This window comes from Gobius niger (genome assembly GCF_951799975.1).
Source record: "Gobius niger genome assembly, chromosome: 14".
Taxonomy (NCBI): domain Eukaryota; kingdom Metazoa; phylum Chordata; class Actinopteri; order Gobiiformes; family Gobiidae; genus Gobius; species Gobius niger.
Genome location: NC_136865.1, coordinates 7591300 through 7613371, shown reverse-complemented (window position 1 = coordinate 7613371; position 22072 = coordinate 7591300). Strand labels below are relative to the sequence as shown.

Here is a 22072-nt window from a genome sequence, read left to right as displayed (position 1 = left end):
AAAAAGGAGGAGATCATATGGGCCTGATTCCTGTATGTTGTCTCTCATGTTACTAGCTACTTAACATTCACCGTCTCCCGCTGGTGATGACCACCTCCGCTCGCCCTCTGTATCCTCATTTACAATTCTGCATGTTTTCCATTTACGTCAGGCCAGTCTGCTGATCGCTCTGTTGATCCCAGAAGGCTTTTCAGCCCCTGACTCGGCAGTATCCAGCTGATGACGAGGCTAAAAGGTCAGAGAGGGGTGACGGAGGTGGAATGGATGCCAAAAGTTAGCTGGTTATTTTGCGCAGCCCGGGGGTAGTATCTGTGAATTTGTGATAGTGGAGGAAAAGGGTGTTGTGCGGCTGTTTACTGTGAAAACAGGACGTTTCTTATATAACCCCGGGTAGTCGAGCCGGGTGGGGCAGGATGGACACAGCATGGGTTAAAGCAACTACACTGCATTCTAAATTATTATGCAAATTGTATTTCAGTGTCATAAAGGTAAAATAATAATAATTAATAGAAACTCATGGATGGTGTTGTGTCTCAGGGCTCTTTGAATCACTGACATCAATCTCAGGAGCCTGTGATGATTAGTTGTGAGGTTAAGCCCAGTTAAGGGAAAAACTACTGAAACAGGACGTTCCCCATTATTGAGCAGACCCTCATTTTCAAGCAATATAATATTCAGATCACACACGGGTTTGTGCAGATAAAGGCAAAATGAGGATGTTTTTTGCCAGACAAATATATCAGATTAAGAAAACAGCTGCTACAAATCAGCAAACAGGTATTTGAAACTGCTGGTGCCTCTAGAGTCTCCCGAACATCAAAGTGTAGGACCCTCCAGAGGCTGCAGTTGTGCAAAAACCTAACCCCTAAACTGTTGAATGCTCATGAACAGAAACGGCTGAAGTGGCCCAGAAATACATGAAGACTCATTTTCAACCTGTCTTGTTCACTGATGAGGCCGTGTAGCCCTGGATGGTCAGATGGATGGAGTAATAGATGGTTGGTGAAAGGCCATCATGTCCCAACAAGGCTGTGACATCATCAAGGATGGGGCGGAGTCATGTTTTGGCCTGGAATCGTGGGGAGCCCCCCTTGAAGGTGTGAAAATGACCCCTGGAAAGTATGTGGAGTTTCTGACTGACCACTTTCTTTCATGGTTCAACAAGATCATCTTCATGCGTGACAACGCACCATGTCCTGCTGTAAAGAATACCTCTGCATCATTGGCTGCTATGGGCATTAAAGGAGAGGTCAATGGAAGTTGTCCAGTTACCAGTAAATGTGGATTAAAACAATATTCCTTCCAATATTTAGACATTTTTTAAAGTCATGAGACGGTAGATATAGTTGATCAAATGTATGATATTACTCTGGATTTTTACTATTTTCTTTTTTACAATATGAAAGAAAAGTTTAAATTCATGACAAAAAAGCTTGGGTAATGCACTACTGCTTAGATTTTGAATGAGAAGTTTGAAACCCAGATCCGTGCATTCACAAGTAAGCTATAGAAACCTTATTTTATCTTCACCTTGGACATAAAGAAAGATCACTGGCATGTTTGTTTGCTTAAGCCCATGCTGTACATTTCATATGGATTTGTATTGTGCAGTATTAGTTCGTGTATGCTGTAATTACACTTAAAATCAGTGCAAAGCCAGAGTTCTTTGGCTATTGCAACAGCAGTAATCACTAGGTTTAGCTGTGCAGTGCCTGTAGTTTTAATCAGTTCCTATGTCGGTCATACGTTCTATCAATATCATGCTATACTATGAACTTAATCTTGCTTTATAAAGGTAATGTTTGTTGGATGTGGCGTTACTTTACAACTACACCAGAATAGTTATCCGTCTTATGACACTAGCTCTCAGGCAAAACATATTTACCTATATACAGGCAGTCATTGTTCCTTTGACTGTCTCTGTAGAGTAAATATAGACAGCCTTTATGGCCTGTTTACACTAATGGCTTTGAAAATGCGCTCCTCTCATCATCCCCTCTTCCACATGACCACTCCGCAAATGTTCACATGGATAACAACTCTCAAATGGAGGTTTATGTCAAAATGTGTAGCTCTTTGTATTTTAATATCAAAACACTGTGAGTTTGCAGAGTTCGGCGTCCTTGATGGACTTGGGAAAGGGGGAGAGTTCAGCTGAATGAAAGCTCGATGGATGAGGCTGTTCTTCAGGCGGCAAGATCTGGGCCGTGTAGCTTTGAATATACTTTCTGAATTTGCACTGTTTGAATGGACGAACAAGCCACCAATAAGTGCTCATTTTACTGGGTACTTCAACTTTGTTCTAACTTGTACCTTGATTTCCTTTTTTCCCCCCATTTAACTGTAGGCACATTTTTCTCTTATATAATTTGAGATTCAGTGCTAGTAATTCTGCAAGTCTCGTAAGGCTGTAAGCGGCGATTTAGCATAGATTAGTGTTGTAACTCCATTATTGCTGATTGCATTAGTTGTGATGGCGCTCCCCCCCTCTGATAAGCTCCCATGGTGCAGTGTGCCGCCTTTTGCTCACTGAGAAAGTGATTATGCAATGTGATTTCTCCCTAGCTGCTTTGGGATTAAAAGGTTAGGGGGTGGCGTTGGTCCACTGGGCCCCGGACTTATTTTTCATTTCATCATGTTACGCCTGCACAATCGAGCTTGTGACAGCGCACTTCTAGGAGTTCTGGTGACTGATAAACAAAGAAGCTTTTCCAGAGTTGCAGTTTCTGTTCTTGTGTTCTTGTGCACAGATGTGGGCGCTCTTTTGCCCTTTGCCCGTTTCAATCCATTTATTTTGTATTTACATACTTTATTGTCCCTCAAGGCAACCTGTCTAAACTAATCAGTGACTGCAGTAGCACCAGGGGAACTATTCCCAGCCAGGATCAGGAAGGTAGGTATTATCAGGAAGAGAATTAAAGCCAATGCCCACTCAGACTCCGTTGCATTGCAGAAATGTCGCCTCCGTGATTGTCTAATGACGTGCACACGGCAACAGTGTGATGGGCTGCACGGCAACATTCAACCCGGTGTTATGAGTTCTCTGGTCTGAGACAGAGAGAGGCCGCTGTAAACTCTGAGGAGAGACACAAAGCAGTATCAGAGGCATTGTCTGGACTCCTAGCTGGCTACTACTGTACTATTACAGCTGCCCTGGGGTAGACTGACAAGCGAGGCTGCCAATTGGCTTGTTGCACAATGTGGCTACGCTAGTTCCTCTGAGCTGAAGCTGTGGGCGCTAGTACTTCCTGTCCGTCTTAATTTCCATTAAGATTAGCTTAGACTCGTTTGAATCATCGCATTTCCTACAGATTCTGTGGTGGACAGTGAGTTCCTGGTAGACGATCACTTCCTGCAGGTGAACGAGTTGCTACAGTGTAAATATTTCAGTGGAGGAGACGTCTGTGTTTATAAGGATCAGTGAGTTTGTCTTGAAGCTAAAGGCTAACATTCATTTCATGCATTATACAATTTCAAATAGTGCCTCAAATATAAATTAATACTTTAATTATTTTAGCGCTATATATTTTTACTCCATTTTTTAGAGCATATCAGCAATCCTTTATGATCACAGGCGTCTCCTCTGAACTCGTTACATCCTACACACAGTAAATGATCATCTACCAGAAACTCACCAACTCGCCCACCACGTAATCTTTAGAAAATATGATTATTATCCGAGGTCCGAGCTCATCTCTATAGGAAAAGAATACAGACAGGAAGTACTAGCGCACACAACTTCAGGTCAGAGGAACTAGCATAGCCGTACCGTGCAACAAGCCAATCGGCGACCACCACCACCACCATTCATTCACTCACAGACACACTATATTCACACGGGCAAAGGGGGTGTAAAGTCTTGCCCAAGAACACAATGACAGTCTGCACCTGCAAGCTTCTGGTCATAAGATGAGACCAAAGCACCATCTGAGCCACTGTTGCCCCCTAATGCTTTGGGCAGTTGTTTGTAGAGGTACAAACTGGGCTCTCTCTCTCTCAACCTTCAGATTCCCAGACCAGTGGCTGATGAATGGGACTTTCTCATGACAAGCTGTGACCCAGGCAAAATAGCAACGTTTTGCACTTTGACCCTTATTTTTATGATATCAATATGTGGCATTTGCCCACTGTCTCCACCACATCCAACTCGACAACAACAATGTTCCAAAATGTTGTCTATGTTAGAAAATAAACCTCACAAACGTACCGCAATACGACCATCTTGCACTTGTCTTAAATAAATAATTTCCTCCGACGACGTGACTCACACTCCTGCTGTCTGCACAAATGTCCTCCCCAGATTGGCGTAGGTAGCTGACGGTCACGTTTTCCTCTCTCCTCCGCCTGGACCTAATGTAATTGTGCTTTTAAATCTGTCTGCACGCTGAAGATTGACTGTTGACACTTCCCCTATCTGCCATCCAAGTCTCCTCACATGCCGTCCCCTGTTTGCACACACAAACCAAACGACCTCTTCAAGTCCCTTACAAAGCACTTTCCAGGCGTGCGCTGGAGATACGGCTCTAAGAGAATAATAGTCTGATTATCGGCCTGGAAAAAAAACAATTTAAAAGGTAAATAGATAAAGGTTTATAGAGCAGTAAAGTGCAGGGACATTGAGTTTAGCACTCGCTCTGCAGTGGTAAAGCGAAGACGCAAACACTTTTTCATGGGGGGAACTCAAAGGCATAAACCATTTTCTATAAACACAATAGACCCATTTCTCCCCAATATGAGCACTTCTCCTTGGTCAAGAGAATCCCTCCCACCTCACAGTGTGGGATATTGAGATGTAAGAATATTGCACAGGTGGGCTGTCTACAATAAAAGGGTTTTTTGAAATACAAGGAACTGGAACACACTGTTGTGCTGCATTCCAGACATGTTAAGTGGGCGGCATGTTGTTCAAAATGCCATCAATGAAATGCACCTTTGTTCAGAGTGTCCTGTTGTTGTAGACAGCCCAATGCCCGGTTTACACTGTCTTATAAGATTATTAAATGTCAATGTAAACTGTGAGCCTGACCTCGCCTCCACTGTGTGATAGTTCAAAGAGAAAATTGGCCAAAGTTTAGTGTAGTAACTGTCAACTTTCAGGCTCCAGACGGTGTGTGTTTAGCTGAGGCAGGACCTGTGTTGCTTGTGACTCTGGCGGCGATGTGGCGTGTGCTGATTGATATTGTATTTTGTTGATGAGACGCCTGACCGAGATCCTAGTTGCAGTCAGAGGTTGGCTCACTCTGCGACTAATGCTAAAAAATATCAGATACTGCCTGATGACTCTCGGTTTTATTTTAAATGTTCGTCCCTTTCTCACTTGCGTAAGACCTGCGATTTTTAGCTACGACCTAAAACGGCCAAAATGGCACAGTGTAGAGCCGGCTCGAGGCTCACCTGTGCAATATTCATGCAGTCTAATCTGCATCTGAATATCCCACACTGTGACGGGGAGGGATTCTCTTGACCAAGGAGAAGTGCTCACTAACACAGATTTAGACAGATTTGTTAACAATATTTCAGAGAAATGGGTCTATTGTGTTTATAGAAAAAGTTGTATGTCTTTGAGTTCACCCCATGAAAAATGAGAGCTAAAACAATATTACATTTTTTGTTCAGTGTAGGTGAAGATTCAGGTTTGGGCAGTGCCACAGTTTGTAGTGTAAACAGTGACTGGAATAGTGACAAGTGCAGGCTTACATTTCCCCAGGGAGACTTTTCATTTCATTTTTTTGTTGTTGCTATAAATCATGTTGCACTTTCTCCAAAAACATACCTGGCCGGGTTAAATTGTGTCATTAAGAAAACACAAAACAGTCCCATAATCCAACAATGGATCAGTTCTGATTGATTGATTCTGTGTTTTTTGGAGCCAATGTCTAATCCTTTTTATTTAACCAGGACATTTTTATCCTTGTTTTTATGAAAAACAGTGCTAGAGGAAACCTCGCTGCTCCTTAAGCAGTGACAGGCCGTTTGTGGTTTGTTGTTGGAATTGCAACAAAACTACAGTTCATCACACTACAACTAAATAGCTCAATTTTAGGAGCAACTTATTCAAGATTTGATCAACTCAACACAGATTACAGTCCACATCCAAACTGTTGGCCCATCGAGTGTGAAACTTTGTAAATCCTGGCAAGAGCATCTTCTCTGTTATCAGATGACTGAATCAGGAAGGACATATGGGATATAACTGATGCTAAAGTTGGAGAGTACAGCCAAGTTTATGTAGTAATACCTATGCATAACGATTCTGAGCATTTAGGGTCTCGAAAATGTAGTGTCTTCTATATAAACCACACAAGAGAAATCATCACAACACAGCTCTGAATGCAAAAACCAAAATGTTTATTGAAACATGAGGGAATTAGCCCGAAGTACCATCACTGGCCTCTGGAGCTGACCTCAGCGTGTCGTCTCCCGGGGGTGAGTCAGACTCGAGGATGGACAGGGTTCCACGGTTTGTAAAGTACACACTGACTCCAGCAGCACCACGGGTCACAGGGCGTGCAGTACAGTTCCGCTTCACTCCTCGCCATATTATTATGATAAATGTCGAACAAACAACTATTCCCAAAAAGGAAACGATGAATATTGACGTGTCTGATGAGTTTTCCGGTATGCCGTCAAGAACAGGAGCTCTTTTAGTCTTGTCTACCTCAGATGTACGGACAATGAGGATGGCCTGAGCGGTGCGGAGGCTGTCATTGGTCGTCAGATTGGAGATGTGGCATATATAAATGCCTATGTCGTACAGAGTGACGTGCTGCAGTTTTAACGAGGCATTTCCCGCCCTGAGCTGATCAGGAAACATCTCTGTGCGCTTCATTTTATCTCGGTGATCTGGGTAGACGTGCACGATTTGACCCCTCTCGACAGCGTCCGAGGGATCGGGCTTCAGCTGGACTCGCTTCCACTCCACCGTCATAGGCGTCAGGTCCACAGGCGGCTCGCAGCGGCACGGCAGCATGACGTCATCGCCCGCCTCCGCTCTAATGGGCCGAGAGGCTCCGATCAGACGCACCTGACCTGGGCCCAGAGGATTAGAGGGTCAATGAAGGCTGGAGATCGGCGCTCAAACATCTCGTATCACCATCACAATAAGGTCCATAACCAAGGACTGAACCAAGACTGAAGTCATTCTAAACTAAGAGAATATTGTATCCGAAATCAGGATTTTCAACCTGTCTTGCTTGAACTCCAGATCAAGTAACATTAAACAACGAGCAAGGAGAACAAAGTTTAAAGATGTAATTAAATGTGTCTAAATTGGTCTGCTACATTTGAGATAGCCTCTCAATTTTCTCATGACATCACAGGCATAAGCTCTATCTGTTGTGAGCAGCTAATGGCCGTTGAAAGAGTTCAGGAAAATCCACTGTTACCATGGAGATCCGCCATGATTGTGGCTGTTGGCATGCATTTCCCATAGACTAACATTAGCTAAAACAGTATAAAGAGTGGAGAAAAAGCTGTGAACTACATACATCTAGCACACTGTGGTGTTTGAAAGTGAACAATAATTGCAAATCCCATGATGCTTAGCGATATCACAGTGCTGGACTCTATAGCTTCCTAGCTAACCAGCGTAAAGACTTGACGACAGTGTTTGTGTACAAAGTTACCCTAAATAAAAGGAGAAAGATGTCATTGTATGGTCTTACCTTGAGCCATGTGGAGCAGACACATGACCAGGATCCCGAAAAACAAAGTGAACAAAGTAGAAAGTTGTTTGGACATGACGGGAACTTTCCTTCTGTTGAGCGTTGATAAAAACAGTTGTTCTGAATTCACTTGATTTAACACAGCAACGGTTGCCATGGTTACATTGCAGTTTTTGTTTTTATCCGTTTTTATATTTATTCAGTTTTAGCATATTCTTAACATAGATACAGACGGCATCTCTGCTACTTTAACAAATGCTGAATTAAGAAAAAAAAATTCTACTAAATAAAGATGCAAAGACATGGAGAGGAGCAAAGTGGTTCAACAGCCCATAAATACATAAATAACGGAGTAATCTAGCAGGAAGCTTCATGTTAGCATCGTGCTAATGCTAACGGCTAGCTACAACTGCCATTTTTTCACTTCTACTGAACAATCTGCTGTGAGAAAATATCCACATGGGCCCGATGTAGACTTGACTTTATTTGTATGTGATAAATAGGTGTATATTTTTTGCCAGAAAATGACTAAAAAGAGTGAAAAATTGTGTTTCTCAAAAGATTCTATTTCCCCCCCCGGCGAGGCCACGCCCCCTTCTATGACGAGATGCCGTCTGTATAGAAATGAAAAGGAGAAGCGGAGTTCGATCCTAACGTATGCGGCTAATCTGAGAAACGGATTATTGAGAGCACTGTTTAGAATGAATATGATTGTGTCGTGGGATTTCTTGTGCACTTCATAATAACAAACTAGTTGAGATTTACTGACTTTATCATTCACATAAGAGCATAAGAGGGGTTTACCTGTTATGACCCGGCAGCTTACGGGAGTTATTCCATTGCTCTTATCCTTACTAATACTTTTTGTACTGTCTTTACAATTTTTGCAAACAATGTTTGCTCATTCAAAGGTTCAAAAGATTTTTTTATTAAGAATAGAAATTTTCCTTTCTCTCAAATCCAGGTTGGTGGGTGAGGGGTGGAAGCGCAGGGAAGGGAGGGAGTTCGGGAAGGGAGGGAGTTCAGCTTCCCGATAGCCTGGTGGATAAAACTGTTCTTCAGTTAACTGGGCCTGGCCTGTGGATTTCGCAGCCTCCTCTCAAAGGCATTACCTTGAATAGACTGTGTGATGATGGGTCCCCTTTGCGGGTGAGACGGGTGCCCCCTAAAGTGAGAGTAGGGTTTCAGCAGGGTCATATTTAAAAAATATATATAATATAGACCTTGGGATAGCGTCAATCCACTATAGATTTGTCCATAATGTGATCCCTTTACTTTACTGATTAAAAACCTTCTCATAACTCCATATTCCTTGTGTGTTTGCAGCATCAAGTTACTGGCCGTGCAGGACCTGTTGGATCGAGAGGCTTTGGATAAGGTAAAACTCAGATGATTCTACTGCTCTTTGTGACATGACATCAGTGCTGACATGTAAGCTTGATGCTCGGTACCCTTGTACTGTAAACAGCTTCTGTTGCCCCTCTCTTTCCCGTGCCTCGTTCTATTCCAGGGCCTACATTTGGGTTAAGCCTATCAGCATCGTCCTGTACTTTCGGCACTAAAAATACTGCAGTGGTTGCTACGGGTGTTTTTAAATGCGGATAGAAATTCATGTCCAACAATTGTCTCCACAGGCTCTTTCCCGAAACAGGAAAGCTGCCTGTGATCACTGACTCTCTTTTTGACTGAAACAAAATGCACGTTGGAAAGTTGCTGGCAGGTGTTGAGTGGCAGCTGGAAGCATTCGTAGACAAATAACAAATGGCGACAACTCGGGATGGGTAATATGGACCAGAAGCCATATCCCGATATATTTAGGTTGAGTATCGATATACGATATACAGTATATCCCGCTCTTTTTTCTGCAAAGTGACAGCTGTAAAATGAAATGTTAAGTCAAAGTCAAAGCCAAACGTGAGTAGTTTTAATATTTAATATTGCACATTTTTTTTAACCCCATTTACTGTTAGTAATTTGTTGTTGCATATATCTAAACTATAGCCTAAACTGACACAATGAAATATGACTTACTAAAGTATTACTTACTTTTTAGTCCATAATAATCATATGAAGTATAATTCATAACATCATTTACATTTTTTTTCATATATTATTTGCAAATAGCCCAAATATTTTCTTGATAGTTGCTCTTGATTTAATTATGTTTTAGTTAGTGGTCGTGAGATAGGTTCTTATCTTTATCCAGAACATTTCCAAACAAACTCAGCCACAAACGACTCTTTTCACAGTTTCTGTGATCAGTGCATCAGAGCGGGTAGCATCCAATGGCCTCTTGTAGCGGAGATTCACCACGACGACACTAGAGGCCGCCATTGCTGTAGTACCTCCATATAGTGGCGGCAGAACAAGCTAGTTTTACATTGCATAGCATTGGACTTTAGACACGTTCTGAACAGCTGTAAAACCTGGTGCCTATTTTTTTTAAACTTTCTAGTGCTAGATATTGCTCCTGTGATAACACTGGGTTAGGCACAATTAAAGGGACCAGGCTGGTTTTTGTAAGAAAAATGTTAGAAATCTTGTATAATAATAAGGGCCGGACTGCTAGCATTGGAGCTACGCGGCTATGACCGAACTGCACGTCACGCAAGGGTCTACAGTGAAGATCCCGCCTTTATGCCCTTTTTAGGAACATGCTCCAGGTGGGGAGGAGGAGTCTGTAAATCCGCTATGAATTCCCCCTCGAACGTGGTCATTGTGGTAAACAGGGTGGAGTGAGTAATGACGATCTATTAATAATATGTCTATGGTAGCAGCGAGGGGAATGGAGTGATTAGCGCTGCTGCTAACACAATGCTAACGGGGAAAAAGCAATAGTCCTTTGCGGTGGCAGCATTATAAATGCTGATATTTTCACAGTTCATCCACGATCTACCGCAAACCTTAACTAGACTGAGAAGTAAACAAAAGCACATGGCGCAGTGCACGTCATCACCATATCTCGCCTCTCCATTCACTTCTATGGGCCGTGGCCATCAGCTGCATGGGCCTCCCTACATATAGCTTGGTTTTGTTGCTCATCTGATCATTTCTATCCGAACCATCTCCAAATTGTTGAAGAGTGCTGGAGTGTCTGTGGAGGGGCGGGGCCGGGGCGAGTACAGAGAGTTCCGATCAGCTGCTTGCCTGAAGCAAGTATTAAAGCACAAATTTGAACTATATCGATATATGCGATATGGTCTAATTCCAAATCTCATTTAAAAATATATTCATATATCTTAAACATTGATATGTCGCCCAGCCCTGTGACAACAGGCCGTGACCCAAATAAGAGTTTGTTTTATGTACTGTAAATGATTTCCTTTTCACACAAATTGCAGTTGAATATACATCACATTTTCTGTAAAGCTGAAATCATGATCAAAACAATGACAAAGGTTTTGTAATAACAATAATTATGCATTTTATTCCTATAGTTTTTATAGACGCTCCAAGAAGCTTAACCAAGGTTTAAAGGTCAAGTCAGGCAGGCAGGTTACACACATACAAATAGATAGGATTTTTAGACAAATGTGGGTCTATTTTAATTTTTGTCGATTTTGAAGCAAATCATTTAACCCATTTGCATTTCGTTCTATGAGTATCATCAAAGCTAGTACAGACACCAGCCTTTAAAGTGACTGCAAATGTGTTCAGGTGATGCAGAATAGACATGTGGCATAGACTAGCATGGGGGGGGAAAAAGTCAAAGTATTTAAAGTGAATGACATAAACAAAAACAGAAAGCGTGGTTCTTAAAGACGGAGAAGCCTGTAGCCCGTCCTGCTTCACACAACCACAATAATTAACACATTTCATTTTTGACACTTTCGAGACTGTCAGGATTAATTAGCACCAGGACCGACGTCGCTTTTGCCAAACGATTTTTGACGGCCTCCTCTTAACCTCGCTGCGACGCCTCGACTCGCAATAAAGTATGTGTCGTACGTGATATTTATTTAAGATGGAGAACGAAATATCCCTGTGCCTCTGAAATCCGCATTAGCGCTCTCGAACAAAGCGTATTCTTCTCAAACTGGCACGTTGAACCGGTTGCCCTCGGTTGGGGGTTGCGCCCGCCAGTGAAAGTCTTTGAATGTCTTTGGTGCCAGTTGGATGCTTGGCACAGAAACCGGAGCTCACGGTCGTAAAGAGAAGTGGGTCAGGGAGAGCTGCAGTGTTCCCAAACTGAGGAGTGAGACAGAGGAATAATGAATAGCATTTACTTGGGTCATTTTTCTTTTTTTCTTTTTTTGAAATTGTTGACACTGTAAAAAGATAGGAGTTTGTGTTTCTTCTGTCTATTTTATATTCTGATTTCTTGCAGCATTACCGATACTAAGAAAGAGAACGGTGTGTGTCAATACCTGCAGGGCTTAGTTGTCATAAAATTAGCATATAAAACGACAGTAGCTAGCACCGCGGAGAGAGCAGCAGTTTTTTATGAAACTGAGAACAATGGCAGCTGCTTTTAAAACATGCTGAACTGCTCAGTGGAGGCAATTTGCTCTGTGACATGACGATAGCAAGTCTGGTGAAATTGTATTGATTGATTGAAAATGCTGATGTGCAGTACCAGCAACATGATGCTAACTCAGACTGTAAACAGACTGTTTCCGGTCTGTGTTTTATTAAAGAGTTAGCCATGTTTTGTTGGAATAAATAAATATATGTTTAAACAGCACATGGATGAAAACACGCAGCTGTTGGATAATGACTTACATGTTAAAAACTTTTCTCAGGATGGAGGAGACTTCTGTGTTCATAACTGTCGCTTAGCTTAGCCTGGAAGCTAAAGGCTAACATTAGTTTCTCGCTAACAAATGTTGAAATATCTCCAGCATCTGAACTTATTATTATTATTAGTTATTACACACTCGTCTTGACCTGAAGTTTTCTCCTGTTTTTTAAATCTTGGTTTATTTTTGAATTTATGGTCAAATGTGGACAGGAAGTAGCCTTTACCCTCAGTTGGCCGACAGGAAGTTAGCCAAAAACAATCCTAACGAGACTGATCCTGATACCAACCTTTACAATCAGAATACTTTTTTTTTTTTTGGTATTTGTTGTGACTTGTGAGCTGAAAAAAATGGGCAGGACATGCCAATATCGCTATATACGCTGGATAAAGCTTGACTAATATGATTTTTTTTTGCATATTATTCACGTTTTCTGTCTGATTTCGCTATCAATGAGTCATTACAGTCCGTATTCTTACTCGTCAATACTAATATTTTGTAGTAGCTGTACTAGACTACATTATGGGGACACTTAACACTTCTGAGCTTGTCTGTATGGGATGAGTTATCCCCGCGTAGGTGATAGGCCGCATTCCTGCGCAGCCTAAATCCTTCCGTCGTCCTAAATATGCATGACGTCTCATCTTCTATTTCTGTGCTCCTAAAAAATCTCCCTGGGAGCTGGTGCTTGTTTTGGAGTGTGCACTTTTGTTTTTGGGTCAGGGTTCTTAAGTTGGTTGAAAGTTGTGCTGTAGTCCTGGCCAGGGAACATGTGAGTTGTTAGTCATTTGCCTTTTTTTATCCTAGTGTTGTGTTTTGTTGCCAAGGAAGTCCCTCTGTATGTGGTCAACTCTGCGTCACAAAATTCTCTGTGGAAACTCAATAATGTTAGTCAGTCAGTTAGTGGTTTGAGCAGCAATTTAGTGAAAAATATCACTTGATTTAAAAAAAAAATAATGGCCTTTGATTCACTGACTCTTATGCTGCTGAAATGTGTCCAGAACAAAGGGCTAGTTAGCGTCTAAGTGCACACTAATAATCACCTCAGCTGTAGTCTGGTGTGATATGCCTCCCTTGGTCATTTCAGGCCAACAGGGCCATTCTGGAGCCACTGTGTCAGTCACAAATCACTGTGATTGATAGATGTCACATATGACTTGGCATTAACATGGTGAGCTCCATTTGCCGCCACTAATCACGCGTCTGAAAAAGACTTAGTATTGTGTGCCGTTTATTTTGCCTCTCCACGCTGTCACAGTTTGATCAGAATGAATGGTGTATTTGGCGTTTGGTTTGGGGGGCGACAGTGGCTCAGATGGGATGAGTGGGTCGTCCGAGAGGTTGGTGGTTCAAATTCCGGCTCCTGCAGGTGTAGACTGTTATCGTGTGTGCGTGTGTGTGTGTTTAAGCTGTTTATGGGTTTATCAGAAAGCAGAATGAGCCCCACACTTTCTTATCCTCATGGCTATAACCGGCTTGTAAATGAACATAGATGGACTCGCCTATTTCTACACAGTGGACGATCCTAATGCGTGCTAGTGCAGCCTCCAGTGGCTCTGGACAAACAGTTTGAAACGTAGCAACATTCATGCCAAAACATGCTTGTGTCCTTAACCAACTTAAAGGTACTAGATGGAGGTTGTCATTTTTTTTACTCGCCACTGCCACCTGAGGTCTTGCGCGTAATTGCAGTCTCCATGGAGATGGTTGGTATTTCAGCCTGAAAAAAACTCTTTGAGTGACAGTGCAGGCTTTTGTGGTGAATAGGTCTGAGCTCATTCTACACATTGGGTCATTGCTGGAGCATGAAGTGGGCGGAAAATACATAACTTTCACATTTTTAAATTCCATCTAATCCCTTTTAAAGAGGGGGTATTATGCTTTTTTCAATCACATAGCACCGGTCTATAGCACACTACAATGATGACCAAACCTTCTGTTGGTCTGTAAATGCAGTAAATTAGAATAACTGCCTTGTATAAAATGTCTCTCTCAAAATGGCTGTAGCGAATGTCTTGAAATAGGCCTCTGTCTCTTTAAGAACCTCTGACCCTTTCCGACCCGCCCCCTCCACACGCTGTCTGTGGCATCAGTGGGGAGGGGGTTCTGCTGAGGAGCAGTGGTTGGTTACTCGGCTGGTGACGAAAGCTCAGAGGTGGGGGCGTTCCTAGGAGGACTCAGGCAAACCTATCCCTAAAATGGCTGCCATCAGAGTTTTTACAGATTACTCAAAAATACGTGAATGTGCCAAGGCAACACTTCAGGCATGTTTTTAATGAGGGAATGACATAATAACACGATGTAAAGCTTGAAAAAGTCGATTTTGCATAATACCCCCCCTTTAAGGCAACCCAGGTTCAGTTGAAATGACGCAACTTTTATAAACCACTGAGTTCTTTTATACATTTCCCTTAAGCCAAGCCTAATTTGTGGTGTTGTAAACACTAACAAAGATAAGCGACAAGAAATACAAACATGCACTTAAGCAAAAGTAAGGGACACTCCCCTCCTCTGCTGACAGACCAAATCACTTAACCTTATTTTACCTGGCATTACACGGCATTAACGCGTCAATATCACGCACTTGATCTTAATTCAATTTGCCTCATCTTCACTTTGTCCCGTTAATGACTGGAACTCATCGCTGTCTGCTCTCCGGTCTCATCTGACTTCAGGGGCTTGTCCCGCCGGCCCCTGGCTCTGTGCTCCTCTCTGGGCTGTGGGCCAGGGCGCCGCCTCTCTCCCCCTCCTTCTCCGCACGTTGAATTATGAGGCTGTTTTGTGCCGGTCCAAAAGTGCTTACGGGCCTCACTGCGCCGGGATCACACCAGATAAATCCTGACCTCTCCAATTGTCCCTTTATTGCTTTGTCAAAGGTCGGGTACAGCGATCACAGCGTGGTCACCGGGGTTATTATTGCCTTTGTAATGTACTGTAGAGCGATTAGCAGATATATGTGGAGTGGAGTTTGAGGAATAAAATGAAAACTGTTTTGTGTAGAAGTGAACGCGGCAGAACATGTTTTTAGTAGAAGGAGATACTGGGGAAGCCAAAGGAAATGCACTGATACAGCTTTTTTACTACTTACTTTACCGATACTTTGATCATTAAACTGCTTTAAAGAATTGAAAAACACCTCATCACATGTGCTTTTGCAGTAAGCAGCTCAGCTCTCCTCAGACACGATTGTAGCTTTGCCAGGAGTGGGTATGTCTCCATGGAGATGTGACTAAAGCCAGTAGAATTTGAGATCTACATAGGTTAGCTCCTCATCCCAATCCATTCTTTGATTACCCACCGCAGAAACAGCTCTTTCTGTGTCGAGCTGGTCATTTGGAGCATGTTTTGTACTGATGGCAGCAGTATTGTCCAAAATGTTACACAGTGTGCCTTTAAGTGATTCAGTCATAGCTTCTGCCCTTGACGCTCGCGTAGCATGCTGCTGCTAACTGCATAACTTAGTGTACAACAACCTCAGGAATTATATTATCTACGTTACAAGCTTTCAAATTAGATATATTGTCCATATTCACCTAAATTAAGTTGAAAGTTGCCTTTTTTCAACAATGAGACCATAAGTGGGTATCGGTGCAGTGTCGGATATTTGGAAATGATACTTGATTTCGTCTTTTTCCTGACCTGATACATAAAGTATTACAGAAAGCTTCTTTTTTTTGTAACCCGGTGTAAAAGTGCTCACATTTGCTGTGTTCATAATATTGAAATCAAAATATGTGGAACCAGTAAAAGGAAATGGGAATAATATGAACTTCTCTAATTAAGTTTTAAGTCACAGATTGTAGTTAGCTTCTTAGCTGTCTTTAGCACACTGCAAAAAGAATATCAAGCATTGGCTTAAATGACTTGAATTGTGGAAATGTTTCTTGTTTTGAGCGGTTTTCACTCATTTAGACACTTCTCCTGATCGGACCAAGTTTACTTTGCTTGTTTGAGGACATTTCAGACCAGTTCTAGGGTAAATATCGCTTGAAATAAGAAAGTAAAATTGCCAGTGAGATAAGACCAATTTTCTTACCCCATTGGCAAAGAAAATCACTTGAAATAAGGACGAAATGTATTGAAACGAGTCAGAAACATCTCAGAATAAGTGAAATAATCTAGGACAAATGCCCAAGAACTTCTTAACTAGTCAAAACAACTAAAATTTGGATTATTATGCTCAAATTGAGATGTTTATACTGATCTAGTTAGTTACTTTTTGCAGTGCAAGAGCTTAATTCATTAAGAAAGAAAGTCCCACTGAGATAGATTTTTTGTTTTTCTAAAAAAAATCTAAAGCAAACGGGAAGAACATCTCTCCCACAGAAAGTCCCCACCTGGTTCGCAACTCTAAACCGGGATCTTCTTGCTCTGCCATTGTGCCCATGAGCGTCACCACTTAAAGGGTCTATACAGAGTTTAAAAATGTTACAACTTTCCTCCCCCTACATGTTCCAGCCATGTCCTAATGTGTAGAATGAGCCCAGACCTGTTCACCACAACTGCCTCTAAAATCCTGCACTGTCACAAAGGTGTTAATTCGGGTCCGAAGTGCCGTCATGCACGAGCTTCATATAGAAGCTGCAGTTACGCATAAGACCTGAGGTGGCAGCAGTGAGCGTAAAATGACTAACTTGCATCTAGCCCCTTTAACACTGCTATAAAAATAAATCTATGATGCACAAAGTGATGGCCAACTCCACACTGAACAAAGTCACAATGTGCTTCTAGCGTAGACTATCTCTCAAATAGCCCTGAACCTTTACTTCCCAAGCAAACATATATTATTGAAGCGGTTGTCAGTTTGAATTTTTAGCGAGCCTCGGTGACGGTGCTTCTTGTCAGCAGAAACATGACACTTGCGAATGTGGATATTCGGTTTCCGACTTCGTTTCAAAACTCTGTCAGAGATGTGCCCACGAGGCTTCCTCTTTCTCTGCACTTCCCATTTCTTGCTGCAAATAATGCTTCGAGTCATTACATCGCTACATTATTGCAATAACATTCCACTCCTGATTTTGCACATTTGCGTAATGCATTTTGCTTGTCTTCTGTGTTTGCAGTTCTGCGTAGAGCTGAACCAGGGCAGTCTGTCCAGCGTGCGGAAGTGGAAGTGTCCCAGAGGGCTGTGGAAGAGCGTGGTCTCGGACAAACCCACCGGGCACTCCAGTAAGGTACAGGACGACCACCACACCTTTGTGTCCCAGCAAAAATCAACAAAAGTTATTTTGTGAATGGGTTAGAATGGTCACTGATATAAATATTCCCTGCCTAGCCCACAGAAAACATTCTTGCTGTAAAAAAAAAAAGAAGCTCACACACCACCTATTGCTTTGGTCACTCACTGTGGCATTGATCTTGTATTGGTAGGAGAGTTCATAATATAGAGTCCACTATAGGCCATTATAAACTGACTTCTCAATGTTTCCCGATCAAAAACTGAACTGGAGTGACCATTTGATTCCATAATCTTGTGTATTTAGCCCATCTCCCTGTTTACCCTTCTCTACTTTACATCTGTAAATACAAAACTAACATCGTTTTTGCAGTGCAGTTCTATAGAGCAGTGGTTCTCAACCTTTTTTCCCCCACGTACCACTTGAGGCATTACTTTAAACTCAGCGGATCCTGCCAAAATTATATCAGAGTGAGCCACTAAACATAGATTATTCTGTGTTTAGTAGGGTGTTGTTTTCAAAATATAGCTAAAATACTCTCAAAGTCCAACCTTTTATCGAAAAACATAATTAAACCTAACTTTTGGTTGAACGTAATATTGCAATTCTACTCAGTTTCACCTTTTTTTTTCTTTTTTTTTAAATCCAAGGTCATTCCAAGTTCCCCCTGCCAAATGCTCAACCGTACCCCTGGTTGGGAAACACTGCTATAGATACAGACGGCATCTCGTCATAGAAGGGGGCGTGGCTTCGCCGAGGGGGAAAATAGAATCTTTAGAGAAACACAATTTGTCACTCTTTTTAGCCATTTTCTGGTGGAATATAAACTTATTCATCACATATAAATAAAGTCAAGTGTAAATCGGGCCCATATGGATATTTTCTCACAGCAGATTGTTCAGTAGAAGTGAAAAAACACCAGTTGTCGCTCGCGCTAGCTAACCGTTAACATTAGCCTGATGCTAACATGTAGCATCAAGTTAGCATTCTCTGTTATTTATGTATTTATGGGCTGTTGAACCACTTTGCTCCTCTCCATGTGTCTGTTTCTTTCTTTAGTAGAAAACTATATTCATAATTCAGCATTTGTTAAAGTAGTTTTTGAATAATTAGAGAAAGTTTAGATTTTTCTCCAAATTGTTTTCCCCCTTAACTGTTTTCAAACATGACCATATATGGGCGACTTCAGAGATGCCGTCTGTATCTATGGACCTCTGGAAATAGGCAGACATTCCAAACAAACAAACAAACAAAAGGAGATTTTCAAATGTAAAATACTGGAATTACTGTTTACATAAAAGCTTTCGGTGTCAGATGTTTTGACCAGTTGAGACCCAGCACTTTTTTGTACTGCTTAAGCTCCTGGACACTGTTTGCTAGTTTCTATGGTTAACAATTTATAACCTCAGATCCCGAATGCTTTTGGTCCTTTCTTTTGAGAGTCTGACCCTCCTCTAGACTCTCGCAAATGGCTGAACTATGCACTTGTCCGTTTGACTTCAGGCTTTATCCGTGTTTGTCTGTTTTTCACACCTGACCTCCTGTCCAACCTCAGGGGAAGAGCTTCTCCGGCTTTATTTGGGACAGTTCATCCGGCATCGACCTGAAGGAAGCCTCCATCTTGGAGCCTGCTGTCGTCAACGGCAACGGCAATCACAGCCAGCCTGGACTCTACAAGGCGCTGTTTGCTGTGAGTAAACAAAGTGGCTGAAACTGAGGCTCATGCTCTAAACAAACGGCACAGTCGTTGAACTCGTACTGCCGCTTTGTGACTATCTCTTCTTCCTCTAGGTGGGGTATTACGAACTCAAGCTGGTGAACGTGCACGTGCAGATTGCAAACGGAGACAACGGCACTAACGGGACGAACGGCAGCCATGGGAAGAACGGACACTCGGATGAAAACAAGCACCACCGCCTGTCCCCGATCATCCAGGACACTCTCAAAGGTCTGTGCTTTCAGTGGCATTTGGGCTGCAATGAATGAAAACAGTTTGATATTTACCTTTTTTTTTTTGTTCCTGTTTCCCCGTGTAGCTGAGAAGGAGCTGGTGGTCCTGGGGGACTTTGGCTGCTCTCCCCAGGCCTCACACCTGGAGGTCCTGAGGAAGGAGAAGCTGAGCGCTCTGGTGCCCTCGTCCCAGTTCACCAACATCAGCACACGCTCGCCCCAGGGAACCCTCTGCCTGGACAACATCTGGATCAGCAAAGCCCTTAAGAAGGTCTACACAGGTCAGTATGCGCTCGGCACACGTGCGAAATCCAACATAGATACAGACGGCATCTCGTCATAGAAGGGGGCGTGGCTCCGCCGAGGGGGAAAATAGAATCTTTTGGGAAACACAATTTTCCACTCTTTTTTGCCATTTTCTGGTGGAATATCAACTTATTTATCACATACAAATAAAGTCAAGTGTAAATCGGGCCCATATGGATATTTTCTCACAGCAGATTGTGCTGTAGAAGTGAAAAAAACGGCAGTTGTAGCTCGCGCTAGCTAACCGTTAGCATTAGCACGATGCTAACATGTAGCATCAAGTTAGCATTCTCCGTTATTCATGTATTTATGGGCTGTTGAACCACTTTGCTCCTCCTCATGTCTTTGTATCATTATTTAGTAGAAAACTATGTTCATATTTCAGCATTTGTTACAGTAGTTTTTGATTAATTAGAGAAAATGTTCATTTTTTCAAAATTGTTTTCCCCCTTAACTGTTTTCAAAAATGACCATATATGGGCGATTCCAGAGATGCCGTCTGTATCTGTTCTGCATGAGTCCGATTTTTTTTTAATACTAGGAATACACTTTAAACATCTTGGTGTTGGTATTACTTGAAGTACAAGAAACAGGCCCTGCCTCTGTAAAGTGATGAAAAAAGGGTTTAAGGTTTAGTTAAGGCAATTTCATTTATAACATGACACAAGGAACTAGAAAATACAACTACAAAAGAGTTAAAAGTGCAATGATTTAAAGGGGGGGTATTATGCTAAATCGACTTTTTCAAGCTCATCATCAACATCATGTTATTATGCCGCTCCCTCATTAAAAACATGCCTGAAGTGTTGCCTTGGCGCATTCACGTATTTTTGAGTAATCTGTAAAAACTCTGATGGCGGCCATTTTATGGATAGGTTTGCCTGAGTCCTCCTAGGAACGCCCCCACCTCCTGGAGACGCCTCCGAGCTTTCGTCACCAGCCGAGTAACCAACCACTGCTCCTCAGCAGAACCCCCTCCCCACTGATGCCACAGACCGCGTGTGGAGGGGGCGTGTCCATTTTGAGAGAGCAATTTTATACAAGGCAGTTATTCTAATTTACTGCATTTACAGACCAACAGAAGGTTTGGTCATCATTGTAGTGTCATATAGACTGGTGCTATGTGATTGAAAAAAGCATAATACCCCTTCTTTAAACTCTATAATAATAAACAAGAGCATGAGTAGAGTGCGATACACGGCAGAAACAAAGAAATGTGTAGCGATTCCATATCGTTTATTTAAAAACTCTATAACAGTGGGAATAAGGGAGAAATGTCAATCATAAAAATGTGGTCAGCATTACAGCGTGGTTTTGGTTGCCCCTCGAGTCAGCTGAAGAACAAGCTGCTGATGATTTATCGATCTGTAACATGGGTGACCTCCGTCTGCAGGTCATTGTGCCGTGGTGCGAGAGGGCATGACCAACCCCTGGATCCCGGACAACTGGTCGTGGGGGGGCGTTGCCTCGGACCACTGCCCCGTCCTGGCGGAGCTCTACCTGGACGCGTGCCCCAAAGAGCCGCCCCGACACGGAGTCACGGTGGACAGGGGGGACGTGCTGCCCAAACACGAGCGGTGACAGCACACTCCCCTGGGGGACGACCTTTGCAGTGAATGTGAATGAGATGATCGCGTGTTAATTTACAGAGCCATATCTTCAGAGACTTTATGAATTATATGACGGACTATGCAGAGAAATGTGCCATACATTTTCTAAAATGATGAATGAATGAATGAAATAAATATAAGAGTTGAATGTTTCAGATGTGGCGGTCTCATTAATTCTGACAAGTGTGAGAAAAAGTGGGCACCGGCGTTGAAAGCGGTACTGTTAAATTATGCACGCAGTGGCTGGCCGCGTGCAGCTGCTGCGAGCTTCTGTAATGGAAATGAGCCGCCATCAGAGAACATAACCCACATTTACATTTATGCTTGTGTACAGTGTGAGAGATCTTTCTTTCACACAGGATGCTGCTGTAGCCCAAGTACTGAAGGACCGTATGCAGCTTAAAGGGATATTTCAGCGTTTTTGGCATAGGGCCTCATTTCCTAGTTGTCCAGTGTTGCTGATTTCTGGAGATTTTTATTTATATATTTTTTTTTTTGAAGAGATCCGTGGTGCTGGGCTACACAATTAGCAACACTCTGGATAACTAGGAAATGAGGCCCTATGTCAAAAATCCTGAAATATCCCTTTAAGGTGGGAAATGAAATACTCATGGCTCAGAACACAA

General features: G+C 42.4%; 2 protein-coding genes across 2 annotated transcripts in view; one reads left to right on the top strand and one right to left on the bottom strand.

Annotated features, from left to right (window-relative positions):
• Positions 1-21746, top strand: part of eepd1 (endonuclease/exonuclease/phosphatase family domain containing 1) — a 33925-nt gene extending 12179 nt beyond the window's left edge. Inside the window, exons 3-8 of the mRNA XM_079571259.1 lie at positions 8991-9042; positions 17467-17577; positions 19136-19270; positions 19372-19528; positions 19617-19811; positions 21230-21746. Of these exons, the coding sequence (XP_079427385.1) occupies positions 8991-9042; positions 17467-17577; positions 19136-19270; positions 19372-19528; positions 19617-19811; positions 21230-21417 (838 nt within the window). The 3' untranslated portion in view covers positions 21418-21746. The remainder of the gene's footprint in view (positions 1-8990; positions 9043-17466; positions 17578-19135; positions 19271-19371; positions 19529-19616; positions 19812-21229) is intronic.
• On the bottom strand, positions 5415-7847 carry LOC306973394 (uncharacterized protein; the record flags this gene model as incomplete). Its single annotated transcript, XM_079570320.1, has 3 exons — positions 7665-7847; positions 6600-7029; positions 5415-5481 (listed from the first exon to the last, which is right to left on the bottom strand). Exons 1-3 carry the CDS (start codon positions 7819-7821, stop codon positions 5415-5417), a joined length of 654 nt encoding a protein of 217 aa, XP_079426446.1. The 5' UTR covers positions 7822-7847.
• Positions 21747-22072: the final 326 nt, after the last annotated feature.